Genomic DNA, 18,151 nt, shown 5'->3' on the forward strand with positions numbered 1-18,151 from the left:
ACGAATTGGAAGTCCCTTACCTTCTGAATATCCCCCCCCCCCCCGACTCTTCTTTGAAGTCTCTCAGCCCCACTCACCTCACAGAGTGTTTGTTGTGGGGGAGGAAGGGAAAGGAGAATATTAGCCGCTTTGAGACTCCTTCTGGTAGTGATAAAGCAGGATATCAACTCCTCTTCTTTTAACATCTCTTCTATTTCTATTTCTTTATTCCTCCCTCCCCTTCTATGTTTTTATTTTATTTAGATCAAAGTCTGAGTTTGGGGGGAAAGGAAATGATACTTGATCTTAAATTTTGTGTTTTTCTCTATAAGCAGTAATAAATTCCCCCCCCCCCAAAAAAGGGGAACTGAGGTCTAGACTTAAACCATCTAGTCCAGGCATCCCCAAACTTCGGCCCTCCAGATGTTTTGGCCTACAATTCCATGATCCCTAGCTAAGAGGACCAGTGGTCAAGAAGATGGGAGTTGTAGTCCAAAACATCTGGAGGGCCGAAGTTTGGGAATGCCTGATCTAGTCAGTAGCTAACTTCTTTGTTGGAAAGCAACTTGGGCAGGATAGAGAGAGTTGTGCAAAGCCCACCAACAAATGCTGTTCCCTCCACACCTCTTCTTTGCTTCTGGGTGTCTGTGGTTTGTGTTAAATGCCCCCGCCCCCTAATCCTTCACTTCCTCCCAAGAGAGCCCAGGGCAGCAAAGTGGTGAAACAGTACAACATTTGAACATTTGGTATCTGATTAAGTGTGCATGCACACGAAAGCTCATACCAAAATAAAAACTTAGTTGGTCTTTAAGGTGCTACTGAAGGAATTTTTTTATTCAGTACATTTGAAGGCATCTAAAGCTTAGCCAACTTGGCAGGTACTCAAAGTGTGCGCAGTGACTATAATTTTGTTTCAATGGTTTTATTCACATAAAATACATTTCTTTATTTCTTTATTTTCGATTGTTAATTTCTTGGTTGTTTCTTCCTGTTTATTAACTTTACTCTTCAGGTCCTCCTGAACTGATTTGTCCATATCTTTATGTCTCCTTGATAAATAGTTCCGATAATTCTTTAGTTATTTTTGCATTTTGTTCATTTTTTGTATCCATTTTTTATTTTAAAATCCATCACATCTAATTTGTCATTCAGATTTTTATCCATTCTGGCTAGGAATCTCTCTTATATCAGCATTTGGCTCCGGGTCTATTAAAGATTGTCTTCTCGCTTGTACTCCTAATGTTGCTGTAATTGTCCCTTGTTTGCTTCTCGTGCTCATCTTAGGCTCATTCATTTTTTCTTATTCAGTTACTTTACCACAACTCTCAATCATTTTATTATTTTATTGAGTTACTGGTGGGATCTCCCTGCAGAGGGTCATTTATTATCTTTCATTCCATCCCTTTTTTCTTCTTCTGTCCCTTCTTAATTTCCCCCTTCCTACCACTTCACGTGTTTCACTTGCCTTGCTGTTATTTTTACTATTTTCCGGGTATATAAAATTTGTTGCCGGATGATGGCTGTCCCGTCACCATCCCTGCCCCATTAGAGGAAGCTAGGTTTGGCTCAGATGTCGCCAGTTCCTGACCACAAATAGGGCAGGTGGGGTTGCATTATGACTCTGCACCTGCTGTTGAGATGAAGTGGGAGAGACTTCAGAAGTTTAAAGCAGCTGCACAACATGTTGATTTTGTGTATATATATATATATATATATATATATATATTATATATATATATATATATATATATATATATTTTACCAACACACATTAAAAAAAAACAGAAGATAAAACAGATTTTTGGAAAGGAGAGTTAAACAAAACCAGGAAGAAGGTTATTGCACAAGAACCGAAGAGTGGTGGTGTGAACCACTAGGGTTAACCCACGGGCTTTCTTGTTCCTTGAGGAAACTGTGTGCTGTGATTCTTGGGAAGCCAAAGAGAACCTTTCGACCCACTGATAAGTTGAGGAAGCTCTCGGGTACTGGGCTTCTTGCATTCTGAAATGGTTTGAAAACTCTCCATGAGTGTGTTTCTCATAAACTAACGTGCGGTGGTTCATTTCCACCCCTAAGAAGGGATCTGCAGGGTGGGCACCTGTGGAATAATAATAATAATAATAATAATAATAATAATAATAATAATAATAATTTATTTATACCCCACCCATCTGGCTGGGTTTCCCCAGCCACTCTGGGCGGCTTCCAACAGAAACATTAAAATACACTAATTTCTTAAACATTAAAAGCCTCCCTAAACAGGGCTGCCTTCAGATGTCTTCTAAAAATCTGGTAGCTGTTTTCCTTTTTGACATCTGATGGGAGGGCGTTCCAAAGGGCAGCAAATGAATAGTGTAATGTGGATTGCCGAAATGTTATATAGAAGCAAGCTCAGCCGCTCCTCCCCGCCTCCCCTCCTGGATAATTTTTGGTCCTTTGTTTCATCCTGTGCTTCATGTTCAGTGATTGGATCCCTATCTGTCAAGCACCACTATTGAGCGTGGTCGTATCACAGCCTGCATCTTTTATTTTCTTACCCCCTAGTTTGATTTCCATCCTTCGAGGAGTGGTATCGTCATATTTCTGGGCAACGAAAGTGATTAAAAACCTTTTTGTTCCTTGGCTTGGGGGGGGGGGGCGGAAGCAAACAGCAGATCCAAGTTGAGGAAAACTGTTTACTGCCTTCCACTCTTAAGAGACCGAAATGAAAAATAACGCAGAGTGGTCCGTTTTCTAACCTTGCAGCTTGTCTTGCAGCTTAGAAAGCTCGATGAAGCAATAGAAGACTGCACGAGTGCCATCAAACTGGACGACACATACATCAAAGCCTACCTGAGGAGAGCACAGTGGTGAGTGTGTGTTGTTTGTATTAAATACTGGATGAGGCTGGTGATGCCTAGTTCCAGTTCTCATTCCTGATACCGCCATTTTGAAGGATCAGGTGAAACACGGCTAGGAAGCGTCTCTCCCTGAAACCGTGTTGGATTGCAGTCCAGATGGTGCTGGACGAGAGGTGGACTGGTGATCCTGTCTTTGCATAAGACAGGTGTTCAATATTAGGTAAAAGGGAAGCACACTGCACTTTTGGTTCCGACTGCACTGCTTGATAACAATAGCCAATTGGATTAGGCCAGCGGTTCCCAAACTTTTTTTGGCCATGCCCCACCTAAACATCTCTAAAATCCTGATGCCCCTCCCCCTGTGACATATAATTCTTACTATTCAAAAAGTGAACTCCTATTCACATGGAGGAAGCCCAAAAGGCCATTCACTGTTAATAACGCATTCTCAAATTGCCCCCCTGTAGAGTGTGTGCCCCACGTTAGGAACCATGGGATTGGGTAAATCAAGCTTGATGTGACTAGGAATGTGGAGAAATGCCCAATGGCCAATATGTTCAAAGTGTTGGTGCCGACACCTTTAAAGCCCTAAATGGCCTTGGCCCTGTATACCTGATGGAGCGCCTCCACCCCCATCGTTCAGCCCGGACACCGAGGTCCAGCTCCGAGGGCCTTCTGGCAGTTCCCTCACTATGAGAAGTGAGGTTACAGGGAACCAGGCAGAGGGCCTTCTCAGTGGCACCCACCCTGTGGAACGCCCTCACCACCAGATGTCCAGGAGATAAATAACTACCGGTATACAACTTTTTGAAGGCATCTGAAGACAGCCTTGTATCTGGAAGTTTTTAATGTTCTGATGTTTTACTGTGCTCAAACGTTTTCATTTGTTGGAAGCTGCCCAGAGTTGCTAGGGCAACCCAGTCTGATGGGTGGCATACGAATAACCATATATAAATTGTATACAAATATTGGGAGCAGGTGGCAATGTGGTCTAAACCACTGAGCCTCTTCAGCTTGCCGTGATGGGGTGAGCTCCCATTGCTCTGTCCCAGCTCCTGCCAACCTAGCAGTTCGAAAGCATGCCATAGCAAGTGGATGAACAAGTACGGCTGTGGCAGGAAGGTAAACGGCGTTTCCGTGTGCTCTGGCTTCCTTCACGGTGTTCTGTTGCACCAGAAGCTGTTTAGTCCTGCTGGGCACATGACCCGGAAAGCTGTCTGTGGACAAACGCTGGCTCCCTTGGCCTGAAAGCGAGATGAGCGCTGCAACCCCATAGTCGCCTTTGACTGGACTTAACCGTCATGGGGTCCTTTACCTTTACTTATACAAGTAATAAATTGTGGTGGTTGTTTTGTTGGTGGTGGATCTAGTCAGGTGGGTGGCATATGAATAATAATATGTTGTTGTTGTTTATTGACTTGTATAAGCACTTGCGGTCTTACTTTTAAGATCACCGTTGTTGTTTTTTATCCCACTGCTTCCTCCAAGAAGATTAGGACCTGGGTACATGTTTCTCTGCCTTCCCTGGGAAGTAGGGTAGGCTGAGAAATAACAGCAGGCAGGAACCTGTGCAGGGCAAGGCTGACTGTCTATTTGGCGTGGGGTTCTCAGTCCTGATTTAGCTGCTTTTATCAACTATACCACCATACTGCTTTTGGTGCTAGATTTTTATTTCTGGTTCCTAAGTCCCATCAGAGTTGCCTTGCCCAAGGGCAGTGGGTGACTTTGCAACACTTCCTTCAGCTCTGAATTTGGGGCTGGGTAGGAATAGTTTCCTAAACCCCAGGGCACAGGTTGGCAGGTGGCTCATTTGCCTCGTCCTTAAAGCTGTTGCCGTTTAGATACCACTAAATGCGCTTCCCTTGCTTATAGTTACATGGACACAGAGCAATATGAAGACGCTGTGAGGGATTATGAAAAGGTTTACCAGACGGAGAAAACAAAAGGTAAAAATACAGCATGCCATTTCCAGAAGATCCTGAAAGCTGGCGTCCTTCGCCATGATCTCTTGCAGGTACAAAATTCAGGGTACTCAACATTCAAATCTCTGGCCTTCCTATACTGGTATAGAAATCCCGTGACTTGGTGGACTATTTGGTTTAAATTGGTCTTGGAGGGTTTCCCGCCAGGCCAAGAGTATTGGTGTTTCATTTAACTCTCCCTCTTCCTTCTTAGACTAGTAGGCATGTGTGGATTCCCAGTACGCCCACCCTGATAAGCGTCCGCACACAATTACACCCCCAGTTTTCCTGATATCCACCTGACTCTTGACTTCTTCAACTGTATGTGTTGTGATTTGCAAAGGAAATTGTATCAAAGAGAGGCACATCCCATGCATGCAAACTCTCGTTTATAAAAAAAAAAACCTTCTGGTGTTTGGGGTGGGGTGGGGGGGAAGTTCCTTTCTGATGGAGTTAGGGCTGCTTTTTGAGACTCCCCCTTCTCTGTACTATGTTCTAGAACACAAACAACTCCTTAAGAACGCGCAGGTGGAGCTGAAGAAAAGCAAGAGAAAAGACTATTACAAGATCCTAGGCGTGGACAAGAATGCGTCTGAAGACGAGATCAAAAAGGCATATCGGAAGCGGGCCCTCATGCATCACCCAGGTACGGACAGGTCCTCTCAGCATCCTCATTCAGAATCCGCTGGTTCCCAGGCCATGGGAGCTAGCATACTACCGTGTTTCCCCCTTTTTAAGACACCGTCTTATAACTTTTTTTACTCAAAAAAACAGACGGTGTCTTATTTTCAGGGGATGCCTTGTACCTTAAGGCCTCCTCGGAAGGGCCAGGCCACTGGCTCGGGGTGCTGCTGGGCGCTCTGCGCGGCACCGAGGCGGCAGGCTGCTGGCTCGGCGCTCCGCCCAGCGCTGCTGGGCGCTCCGGGCGCTCGGCGCTGCAGACCGCTGGTTCCGGCGGCGGGGGGCAGGCCTCGGGCAGCTCTCCCCCCAAAAGAAGAGGCCAGGCGCTGCAGGGGGCTCCGAGCGCTCGGCGCTTCGGAGCGCTCCGCTCTGCAGCCGCCGGCCTCGGGCAGCCAAACAAAAAGAGAAGAGGCCAGGCGCTGCAGGGCGCTCCGAGCGCTCGGCGCTTCGGAGTGCTCCGCTCTGCAGCCGCCGGTTCCGGCGGCGGGGCGGCAGGCCTTGGGCAGCTCCTCCCCCCCCCCAAAAAAAGAAGAGGCCAGGCGCTGCAGGGCGCTCCGAGCGCTCGGCGCTTCGGAGTGCTCCGCTCTGCAGCCGCCGGTTTCGGCGGCGGGGCGGCAGGCCTCGGGCAGCTCCTCCCCCCCAAAAAAAGAAGAGGCCAGGCGCTGCAGGGCGCTCCGAGCGCTCGGCGCTTCGGAGCGCTCTGCTCTGCAGCCGCCGGTTTCGGCGGCGGGGCGGCAGGCCTCGGGCAGCTCCTCCCCCCCAAAAAAAGAAGAGGCCAGGCGCTGCAGGGCGCTCCGAGCGCTCGCTGTTTCGGAGCGCTCCGCTCTGCAGCCGCCGGTTCCGGTGGCGGGGCGGCAGGCCTCGGGCAGCCCAAAAAAAAGAAAAGAAAAAAAGAGGCCAGGTGCTGCAGGGCGCTCCATGCGTTCACTGCAGCAACAGCAGCCGGTTCCAGGCCCCTCTGGCTGGCTGGGGCGCTTGGCGGTCTCGCATGGAGGTATGTCTTATTTTCGGGGGGTGTCTTAGATTTCACTAATGATAAAAAATGCTGCCATGGCTTACTTTCTGACTACGTCTTAAAAAAGGGGAAACACGGTAGGTATGAAGGGAGCTGAAGTGTGCCTTGCAAAATTAAGCTTCCACACCAGATGCTTGCAGAACATTGCTCTTGGCAGGCGTAACATCCTAAGAGAGAAGGAGCGACGGGACTTTGGCAAAACTTAATAGACTGACCTGTGAGGGGGGAGGAGCAGGTATGTTGGGATGGGGCGGGACTCTTCGTAATTGCGTTTATACACTGAAAATCAATGAGACTTCTTATTAAGGAAAAAGAGAGGACGAGTAAGGATGTGTCTGAATTAACAACATACGATGCCCTGCTGGGTCAAACCAGTAGCTCATACAGGGCACACATTGCAAAGCTGTTTTTGAGCTCCAGTGAGGAAGGGCAGGCTAGAAATATAAGAAATTCTTAAGAATTAAATCCAGGGAGAAGAGTGGCACACTTGTTAATGCACAGGCAGCAGAGAAGAGAAAGATTGCCTCATTTCCCATGCAACACATGTCCCCCTTTTGGGTCTTTCCCCCTTCTTTAACTGACTGCTTTCCCAAAACTCTCTGTATGCCCATCAATTCTTTATTTAAAGGTCGGGCCTAAGCATATTTACTTTTAAATATGCACCAAGAACTACTTTTGCCTTATTTTGTGAGTTCCAACCACTTTCAGCTGTGATTTTTGCGTTGCCCCTTTCCTGCCTCTTATTTACTCAAAGTGTGCTTCATTGGCCCATATATATTACATGAATAGGTTTGTGGTATTCATGTCTTCCAGGCTTCAGTGCCTTGAATGTCTCCTTGTCCCTTTACGTGACAGGAAAAACCAGGATACTTTTGTGTGACAAACACGTGGCAGAATAAATGATAAATCACGCAAATCTGCTTCAACTGCGTATGTATCAAAGGGCCAGAAAATGGGCTTCTCTTGTCCGTCTATAGAATTTGGATTGCCTGGACAGAGAACACCACCCATTATTAGCACAGAATATGCACACCTAGGCTTCCAGGATGTATCCCTTTTTTCTCAACGCAGCTGAGACCTTTCCTTCTCTCCCAACCGTTGACAGATCGGCATAGTGGTGCAAGTGCTGAAATCCAGAAAGAGGAAGAAAAGAAGTTCAAAGAGGTTGGTGAAGCCTTCACCATCCTCTCGGATCCGAAGAAGAAGGCCCGCTACGACAGTGGGCAGGATCTGGAGGAAGATGGCATGAATATGGGAGGTGAGTGCTGAGCCCTGGAGTCCATCCCCCTTGGCTTCCATTTACACAAGGGACTTTCTGGGAGGGGATGGGACAATATTATCAAACCCTTTGCAATAGTTGTAGTGTGTGTTTTTCCGAAAGCATCAGTAATTTTTTTGAGTCTGAGCATAGGATCTTGTTGGTCCCTTCTGCCTAGTAGGTCTGGCTCAAATGACATCTGGCAATTTTTGTAAAAGGCTTGGACAAGAGAAAAAAAGTTTAGGTTCTCACAAAAATGCCCCCGCAGAGGGAAGTGAACCATGCTATGAACATACTGTATTTTTATAGACTAGTTGTGCGCACATAAGATAGATGCTCATCAGGAACTTCTTCTCACCCGCTCTTACTTTTCTTTTCCTTTTTCCATCTCCACCTTCCCTAAATAGATTTTGATGCAAATAATATCTTCAAGGCGTTCTTTGGAGGGCCAGGAGGCTTCAGTTTTGAAGGTAAGTGCCATCAGTTAAACAGAGGCAGTCCTGAGTTTGTGCAGAGAGACTCTGGCAGCTCCTCTTCAATCTACATCTCCAGGTCCCTGGGAATTTGAGAAATCCATTAAGTTCACGTGGACTGGTTTAGGGCCAACTCTGTTTCTGTGGGTAACAGAAACATATTGCAATTGTATTCCATAAACCACACAGTTCTCCCAAGTCCTGGGTGGGATCAAGATTTAGGCCCCCTTGTTTGTTTGTTTAAAAAAATATATCACTTAATATTTCAGAAGTGTCCAAGCCCAAGGCATGTGGCCTGGAGTTCAGCTATGGCTCCTTCCCTTTCATTCAGCCCATCATTTATCTAGTTGCCTTAACCTTTTGAGGGCTCCTTAAATGCCCTTGAAGCATTTGTAGTCATTGCTGGCACAAAGTTTATGCAGTGATTAGACTATGTCTGTTGAGCATTCATTTTGATTTGAGGTGTTTACATGTTTTCCTATTAATCATTGGTTCACCCCATGTTTCTCAGTGCATTTCCCCTCACTTTTCAAACTGCAAAAAGTCAGGGCGAGGGGGAGAGTTAAGAGGGCACCAGAGTGCTTTAATCCGCTTTAAATGTGCAAACCTCTAAAGTCCAGTACACTTAAATTCCCCCTTGCAAAGTACTGACAGTCTCTATGACCCTAAGAGACTTTTGGTTTTGTCAGTAGACTGTGGTGCTCATCCTTCTAAGCTCTTGAGTATCCAGAGCTGTGCTGTCGCTCAGCTTCTTGTGGGGAGGGAGCAGAATTGCGCCCCAGAGGGGTGCCAGTTCTAAATATGTGTCTCTGTGTCTTTTAGCTTCTGGACCAGGGAATTTCTTTTTCCAGTTTGGCTAAGCTGCAGAAGAGTCCCATCTCTACCGAGACACACCTACTTTGCCAGACCTGCTTCTTTTAACCTTGAGTTACGTTCTCCCTTCATCACGCGTTTTCTCTGTTGGAGACCTCAGTTTTTGTGTGTGTGTGCTTTAGAGTGTTAACGAGAAAACCAGCGCTTGAAGAGAGAAGGGGGAGGGGCAGTGAAGGAATATACTTTTTTGTTGTTTGTTTTATTGTTAACTTTATTAAAGAGAGAGAGAGAGAAAGAAATAATAATAATAAATGATTCCTCCATGATAAGTAATTTCAGACACCCAAAGCTGCTGGGATTGAACTGGTGGAATTCCTCACCTTCTAAGACAGGCCTGAGACTTTTCTTAAGGACATAACATGCCTTCATATTTATGTAAGTAAGAAGAACCTAATGATGAGGGTTTTCATGCTTCGGTTCCATCTTCCTGGCTGCAGCCACACCAGACCATATAAACAAAGGTATTCACACACTTAAGGGAGCACAGGCAAATAGGGAAGTTCATGCCATTACTATCCGTGATGTTCATCTTCGGAATAAGGAGGTGCCTCCGCCCTCACCTTTCAGCACCTGCTGTAATACCTCCAAAGAGTCTGTTTAATTTGGGGTGGGGTGGGGTGATCTTCTTTGTTTCCGATTTCTTGAGTACTTCAAGGAAATGGTAAGGGCTGATTTAACACGTAGGTGTTTGTCGTTTGGTGACGACGACCCCCCCCCCCCGGTAGTGCAGCTGTAAACCTGACTCCATTGAAAAGCGTATGGTGAATGTCAGGTGTCATGAAATATCTCCGTATGTGTGTGCATGGTTTTGGATCTGCACCTGCAAATCATCACTCGATGTCAAGAGTCACGGTTCATACACGGTTCACGTGCAAATCCACCCTAACCATCGGAACCTGTTTCTTAACCAATATATGGGATCTTCAAAACCACAGTTTCCCCTCCCCCTCGGAAATGATTTTTCAGAATTGACCGACAATATGTACAGCCTTGAAGAAGACAAAAATCAGTAAGCATTTGTGGGGTGTTGGGGGGGGGCTTTGGGGGGTAAAGAGGACTGCGGAGTTTCTGCTGGGCAGCCCTTGTAGCATGCTGTAAAGGTGCTTGTTGTCTCCAAGCACAAATCTTTTGTGCCGAGAGCCGAGTTCAAAATATTCTGCGTACATCTTTGTACTTGTGGAACCTCAGGTTTTGCTCAGAGCTGAGCTGTGAACCTACCCGATGGGCTGTTTCACAAGGTGATAATTTGCAGTTGAAATAGTAACAACCAGCCACCCTGGGATTGTTGGCTGGCTTTTTTTTAAAAAAAAAAACTGTTATCCATGTGGTAATTACTGTGAATGTTGGCCACACCAAGTAACTGCGTTTTTAATACCTCCTTGTTTGCAGCAGTTGGCTCATTCCTTTTCTTCGCAGTGGCAAGCCATCTTAAGTGGGCGTTTGTCCCTTCCCTGCCCTACTCCAACTTGTGACCCGTTTTCAGTGATCAGTGATATTTTAATTTACTGGTCCATCTTAAGAGGTGCCCTCAGGCCCTGTGAGTTCCCTGCTACTTTTGAAGCAGGTCACCTCCTGGCAAGTGAAGGCTTAGCAGTAGGTTTTTACCTTGATCCCTGGTTCCCAACCCCAGCCTCCTACTGAAGTGCTTGGGAGGAGAATCTCTCTTGGCAGAGGTGCAGTTGATAGCAGGAAGTACATATTGCTAGCTAGGCTGAAGGGAGGAGACAGCAAGGAAGTCAGCGCCAGAAGTGGGGAGCGGGATCTAGGTGTCTCGGTTACATGAGGATCTTTTCGTGTTAGCACATGGGTCTTGGGGACGCCATCTCTCTGGTTTAGGCCTGCATGATGTAGTTTTCATTGATGGGCATGTATTTCATTGGCAGAGTATACACACCCCGGAGTCAAATCAAGTGGGTGTTTTGACTTGCGTATACTTGGAATGTTGATCACAAAAATAGGGACAGTTGTGTTCAAAAATTGGCAGGAAAGGATACGAAGCCACAGATTCGCTCTTCATAATTGTTTTACGCTGAAGCAAATTACACAAGCAGAGTGTTAACCTTCGGTAGCCTGGTGCTACTGGACACTTGGGAAAAGTAGGGCTGAAGCATTCTCTGAAGCATTCCCCCCCCCCTTAGATGTCTTGGCTGATTGAGATCCCTTTGTCTAGAGACAGAAATTAGGCTTCCAGGGACGTTGATATTTTTCCGGTGAATGGGCTGCCTAGCCAGCTGCAGATGGACATCTTAAAGCTTTCATGGGAAGTCACTTCCTTCATGTCTCCAGGCATTTTGAACCCCCTTTTGCGATCCAAAAGCTAACAATAGGCAGACGTTTCTGGGACCTGACTTTGATTGTGAAGCTGGTGAGTGGTGCCAATTTCAAAACTACTGCACAGTTTTTGTATTGCCTTTTTCTCGTGTGCTTCTGACTACCTGAAGGTCTGCTTCCATTCCACTAAGGAGGCCTCGTCGGTTTTTTTAAAATTTTATGTTAAAAGTAGCAAGCAGGAACTGTAGGATCTGCTTTTAAAAATCCTCCACACCTAACGTGGCATTTTAAACTTTTTACATCTCATTCTTAAAGTTTATTTTTGAATTTATTCGCATTGCATTTAAGAGCTACCAGAATGTTTTGTTGCCGATGGCCCCCATAGACTCCGCCTCGCCATCTTTTGTCTGTGTGCGACCTGATAGCGGTAGAGCAGGCTGGTTGCAGGTGGGGATTGCATTTCTGAATGCTCTCTTAAGTGAACAACTCCCTGAAAGTAGAGAACTGGCTCAGAGGTGGGATTGAGCTTTTCTCCCTGCGGTGCTGGCTTTGTTTTGTATTGTACACTTAAGCCTCAGTGGGAAGGAAGGGTGAGAGAAAAAGCAGGGCACCTTTTCTAAGTAGAGAGACCTGGGGCAGCTTCCACCTTGCTTGTGAGCCTCTGTGCTCAAGGGCGAAGTTTTCTAGGAAAGCTTGCCGTTTTGCCTCAACGTTTCTGATTCTGTTTCTCCCCCCACCCCAAAAGACACACACTTTTTATTTCTGCCTTATATTTCCTTGCATGCACTGCATCCTTTTTGGAACACCTGAGAGGAGGAGGACAGGTAAAACCAGTGTTGAAGCCACTTGGAGCTGAGGCCATTTAGCTAGAAATATTTAACATACTCCTTGTTTTGCCTCAGTGTGAGGATCTAGCCTTCCCCCGTTAAAAACGTTTGTTGCATGGTCTCTTCTAGAGCGACACCCCATTTCCCCCCTCTCTCCTGGGGATGGCTTCACACTTGGATAAGTAACACACTGTCCCCACTTGAACTCTTTCACACCTTTCCAAAATGAGAACAAAAACTGGCGACTGTTTTGTTAGGCAGGATTCATAATGTGTTTATATGCAGAAAATTCCAAACCAGACTGAAGCAAAAACCGTATGCAATTGATATTAACTTTATTATAAACTGTATATGATGTACAAAATAAAAAACAACAACAATCCAGATCTCACTGGTGACTTTTGCTTATTTGAATAGATTGGACACTGCTGAGGTTTTGTGTGAATGTGGTGGTATGAAGCTGGATTGAATGAGTAGCAACCGTAGAGCCCATCCCAAGAAATCTTTGGTGGCCAAATTTTCAGTTGTACGGTGTGTAGCTGGTTTCCCCTTTGCTGGCACCAAGGGTGGGAGAGGACAAGAAATAATGATTCTTTAGATCATTGACCTGGTCTTCAGATCATTTGCAGAAGGGGAGTATAGTGGTACCTCGCAAGACGAATGCCCTGCAAGACAATTTTTTCGCAAGACGAATGCGTCTTGCGATGGTGACTCGCAAGATGAATTCGTTTTGCAAAAAAATCGTCTTGCGAATCATGGTTTCCCATAGGAATGCATTGAAATTTAATTAATGCATTCCTATGGGCAAAAAAAGAAATTTCAATGCATTCCTATGGGAAACCACGATTCTTTTTCGCAAAACGAATTGACTCACGTAACGAATTACATTCGTCTTGCAAGGCACCCCTGTATATACTTAGGTGCTTTGGGAAAGTTGGCATACAAATAAAATTACAATAGAGCAAAACCCAAATCTCACAAAGCACCAATTCTTACTCTCCCCCCCCCCCCCCCGATACACCCTTCTGGCACGTGAATATCATATGAAAAGCACTCTGAGAGACCCACAAACTGCAAGAGAAAGTCCATTGGGAAGTTTGGCTCCTCTTGTGACTCATTTCCAAGAGAAAAAATCTCTGGTAGCAAGTAATTGCCAGTTTGGGTACCCAGTGACGATGCCCTCGGCTTCTATCTGTGTAACCTCAAAGTTCACCTAGTGATGGCTAGAGCAAGCAGGTTTCTTTTAAGTATAAACTCAGCAAACATTTCTGTATATTAATAACAGATTTATTTAAGTATATTTTACAGTTGCTATGAGTCTTAAGCTCCTATTTGGCCCTGGATCAGAGTTAAAAAGGTATTTTTTAAAAGAAATAAAAAGTTACACCAGTCAGAACCACAAAGATGTACTACTTTCCTCATAAGTAAAAATAAGAATTTGACTGTATTCTAGACAGACATATTAACAGAAACTTGACCATTAGATAACCAGTATGTGAAATCTTAATCTGGCACAGGTATTATACACAAATACAAGTTATGATGATGTGATAGATGTTTCCTGAGCGACAGTTAGCATAACCAATTCCCCACCCCCTTCTGTAACTAAACATTCAAGTGAATTAGACTTTGATGTACAAACCGAAAAGACCCATCTTGCTTTAATATATTTGATGCCAATTTTGGCTTTGTGTGTTCAGAGCAGGCATAGGCAAACTCCGCCCTCCAGATGTTTTGGGGCTACAATTCCCATCATCCCTTGCCACTGGTCCTGCTAGCTAGGGATGATGGGAGTTGTAGTCCCAAAACATCTGGAAGGCCGAGTTTGCCTATGCCTGGTTTGGAGCACGTTTAAACCTTCTGTTTCAAGTTCAATCCCGTGCTAGGCACTTGCTCATATTACTCTTAGGATCATTCACATAAACAAAGCAGTAGGTGTGTTTAACTTCCAAGCTGTTCCCACAGTTTAGCTCAGAGCTGCTCTTCCCTCTTCTTTGCCCCAAGTGAGGGTCATTATTCAGTGAGGTTATACAAGAATAAGCATGGAGGGATGGGGGAAGACTCTGGTCTTCTAGTAGCATAAATGAGCCAACTCTGGAGTGGGAGGTACTTTAGATCCTGTGCTTTGTACAACTTCAAACAGAAAGTAAAAGCACACACTACAGATTTCTGCATGTACAGTGGTACCTCAGCTTATGAACTTAATCCGTTCCGGAAGTCCCATTCTTAAACCGAAAGCGTTCTTAAACCGAGGCACGCTTTCCCTAATGAGGCCTCCCGCCTCCGGTGCCCTTCCACTGTTCAGATTCCGTTCTTAGTCCGCGGTAAAGGTTTGAAAACTAAGTTTTGCGGAGTTCGTAAACCGAAAGCGTTCAAAGACAGGACTGTTCTTAAACCGAGGTACCACTGTACTTGATTTAAAAACGCAGCGTGCTCAAATGTCTTACATAACTACTGCTGGAATGCAGTCAGGTAAACAATGCGTTCAACAGGACATGTCAAAGTTGCAAGGCGAGAGGAGGATATTTAATAGGAAACTGAAATATTCAGTAAGTGAGCAGCAGTCCTATTCACAAAATTAAAAATAAATAAATTCTTGCAATAAGAGTGGCTGGGAGTTTTATTTCCTTTATATCTAAAATAGGCCACTGTCAAGAGTCGTAACCATGATCCAGCTGAGATGTAAAAAAAAATGCTGCACTTGTCTCATACATCTACGTTTTAACTGACGACCTGCACACTAGTATGCATAAAAGGCAGGTATAAAAACTAAGCAGTACCTTTATTCAGAATCTGATGTATCCAGAGGAGAGAGATGGGGAATCTGTGGTCGTTGTGTTGTTGGATTCCAATTCCTATCCACCGCCGACCATTGGTCATGCTGGCTGGGGCTCTACATACTTATCTGAGAATAATTTTATTCTTTTCATTATTCTTTATTGAATTTATATACCACCCTATACCCGGAGGTCTCGGGGTGGTTTGCTGAAAAGATTACAATATATAAAATCAAAATAACCCAATAGTACCGCCCCCAAAAAGAGCCACATTTTAAAAGGGCATGGGGTGTCCATCAGGTCAACCAAAGGCCTGGTTAAAAAGGAACGTTTTTGCCTGGCACCTAAAGGTGTATAATGAAGGCGCCAGGCGAACTTGCCTGGAATAAATCACATTAAACTCCATGGGACGGCTGTGTAAAGATGCACCAGACTGTGCCATATAAATATCTGTCTAGCACTCGCCTGTGTTCACATGCTAGCAGAAAGACACAGGATCCACCACTGGTTCTTGACCAACTTTTTAAAACAAAAAATTGGAAGGGGGGGGGTCATTTGCTGTACACAAACTGCCATATAAGTCCTTGATTAAATACACTTCATGTTAGGATTTATGGACGCTCTTGACTTCACAAGAACCCTGTTGGTCCTTGTAGCAGGATTAACTGCTGATCCAGTTCTAGCTTTTGAAACCCTTTCAGAAATGAAGTAACTGAAGAGAGATGCTATTAAACTACTGTAACTAAGCTGAGATCTGAGTCCAGCAAATCCAAGGCCAGTGCACGGAACTTTTCCTTTATTCCTTTCGATCTATATTTCACAGGATTCTGGGGGAGCAGTGTGAGATCCCAAGCCAGCCAGATTGGGCCTACCTACTCAGCAGAACGTGAGGGGTGAGAATGGATTGTACCACTTCATACTACAGGTGAATCACATCAGCTACCCAGAGTGGCTGGGGCAACCCAGTCCGATGGGCGTGGTACAAATAAATATTTTTATTAAATAAATATTATTTTGAAAACACCCCTCTGTAAATATGTCCCCTGCAAGTAAAAAACCAGCGTGGTTCTCGCCTCACCATTTCCTTGCTCTGCTGGCTTTCTACTTGCAGAGACCGTTGAGAAAAAACATAACTTCTCACACAAACATTTGCAGTCTGACATGATATAACCCATTCTACCACTTCATTCTGCGAGAGACCTAACAGCACAAGGCCTAGTGGATTTACAAGCAGTGGCCATGCTTAAAGGATGTTTCTCTACCTTTAAAACAAAACAAAACTAATACTTTAAAAAAAACACCACAAATCCTGTTGCATTAATCTTAATTCACACATTTAACAAAGGTGCTAATTTTCCATTACCGGCCTCTGGTAGTGTTTTTCCCTGAAGGAGAAGAAATTTCTCTGAAGAGACCAGCTAAGCTAGAATTTAAAAAGAGTTGGCTTTAGTTGGATGTGTGTGGCTTGGGGAGTTGTTTATAAAAAAAGGTTGCACATTGCTGCAAACCGTAAGGCTGCAGTAGCAAAAAGGGCCCTTAGATGATGATGCAGGCATTAAAAGGGGATCCCCGTTTACTCCCACTTTGAGTTGGCACCAGTTTCCCCTTTCCGTAGTACCCAGAAAAGACACACCTCACCTCAATCTTTTTAGAAAGCTGGAGCATCCACAGGCCATTCCCGTAGGACAAAAGTCTCCCGCCCCCAATTTCCCCAATTTCCTCGCCTTTGTTCCCTGCCTTTTCCAGCTTAACAAACTCGAGGAGGTCAATGCCGGTTTGGACGGCTTCTACCCCACTAGCACAGCCCAGGGTGATGTGGGCCCGACTGCCTTTCGGGAGGCTGACGGCTGGCTGAAGCACGTCCACGTCACCAGGCCACAGAAGCATCTGCTGGTCACTCAGTTCCACGCGGGCACCAGCCGTTCTTGGTGTGATGAAGAGAGCAGAGATGGTCAGGAAGAAGGCTTTTCCATAAGATGACTTAACAGCCTGAGTGGGGTAGGGGTGGGGAGAGAAAGGATTTCTGTTAGGGCTGCCAGTAACACTGAAAGACTTGTTTTAAGATCGTCTTGCTTCATCAGTTATTGGTTGTGTTTAAATGACTGAACTTGCCCGTTAAAATCCACAGAGGCTTTTGCTGTTGTCGACGGAAAACAGCCTTGCAAAGAACTCCACAAAAGTTACTAGCCTACAGCATAAAAACAGAACTAGCTGGGCTTCCATGAACACAAAAAGCTACCACACACAATCACACACACAGGAACACCATCCCAGAAACCACAGGATTGCACCCTAAGATAAAGTGGGACATAAAGCTAGCGTCATCTAATTTACAAAAGCTTCACTGTCTGGTTGCAAGTAGCCATTTACCAGTCTGACAAGGTTTCAAAATAATTTTTTGCAAATGTATAAAGGAAGGGGTAACTGTGCAGAGTCTGTAACTATTTGTTATAGTTTGCAGTTATGTCTGCTTACAACATAAAAGTCACATTTCATTTTGGGGACTTCACTGGAAAAAACAACCCAAACCAGAATTTGTGCAAAATCTCAAGGCAAGTTTTGAAAGAGACAATAATAATAGTTTATTATTTATAAATCCTGGCTGGGCTTCCCCTGCCACTCTGGGCGGCTTCCAACAAACATTAAAATACATCAAATATCACAGATTAAAAACTTCCCTAAACAGGGCTGCCTTTAGGTATTTTCTAAATGTCAGGTAGTTGTTTATCTCTCTGACCTCTAATTGGAGGGTGTTCCACAGGGCGGGTGCCACTACCGAGAAGGCCCCTCTGCCTGGTTCCCTGTAGCTTTGCTTCTCGCAGTGAGGGAACCGGCAGAAGACCCTCGGAGCTGGACCTCAGTGTCCGGGCAGAAAGATGGAGGTGGAGACGCTCCTTCAGGTATCCAGGACCGAGGCCGTTTAGGGCTTTAAAGGTCAGCACCAACACTTTGAATTGTGCTCGGAAACGTACTATATGTAAGATTGACCTGATTTATGTAACATGTCACTTGTAGGGACTTGAATTGAGTCGCATATTCTCTGCTGAGCTGTTTGCTTTCTTGATTGTATTTTTAAAAACCTCAGCTCGCTGGACATCCAGGGTCATTTTCAGTTCGACTGTTCCACTAGCACCCGGGTAGGCAACCTAAGGTCCGTGGGCTGGATGCGGCCATATCGCCTTCTCAATCCGGCCTG

The 18,151-nt window shown here is 45.2% G+C and overlaps 2 protein-coding genes across 4 annotated transcripts in view; one reads left to right on the top strand and one right to left on the bottom strand.

Moving 5' to 3' along the window:
- DNAJC7 (DnaJ heat shock protein family (Hsp40) member C7) overlaps nt 1–10,872 on the top strand; it is a 34,222-nt gene extending 23,350 nt beyond the window's left edge. Inside the window, exons 8-14 of the mRNA XM_060282080.1 lie at nt 677–705; nt 2,700–2,828; nt 4,692–4,765; nt 5,280–5,426; nt 7,582–7,734; nt 8,142–8,204; nt 9,030–10,872. Of these exons, the coding sequence (XP_060138063.1) occupies nt 677–705; nt 2,700–2,828; nt 4,692–4,765; nt 5,280–5,426; nt 7,582–7,734; nt 8,142–8,204; nt 9,030–9,067 (633 nt within the window). The 3' untranslated portion in view covers nt 9,068–10,872. The remainder of the gene's footprint in view (nt 1–676; nt 706–2,699; nt 2,829–4,691; nt 4,766–5,279; nt 5,427–7,581; nt 7,735–8,141; nt 8,205–9,029) is intronic.
- A 2,571-nt stretch (nt 10,873–13,443) lies between these two features.
- The window catches only part of ODAD4 (outer dynein arm docking complex subunit 4), a 44,711-nt gene continuing 40,003 nt past the window's right edge, over nt 13,444–18,151 (bottom strand). For all 3 annotated transcript variants that reach the window (XM_060281097.1, XM_035134893.2, XM_060281099.1), the window contains one exon: nt 13,444–16,944. In XM_060281097.1, coding sequence (XP_060137080.1) covers nt 16,492–16,944 — 453 coding nt within the window. In that variant the 3' untranslated portion in view covers nt 13,444–16,491. The remainder of the gene's footprint in view (nt 16,945–18,151) is intronic.

The sequence above is a fragment of the Zootoca vivipara genome, chromosome 13 (assembly GCF_963506605.1).
Source record: "Zootoca vivipara chromosome 13, rZooViv1.1, whole genome shotgun sequence".
Classification (NCBI taxonomy): domain Eukaryota; kingdom Metazoa; phylum Chordata; class Lepidosauria; order Squamata; family Lacertidae; genus Zootoca; species Zootoca vivipara.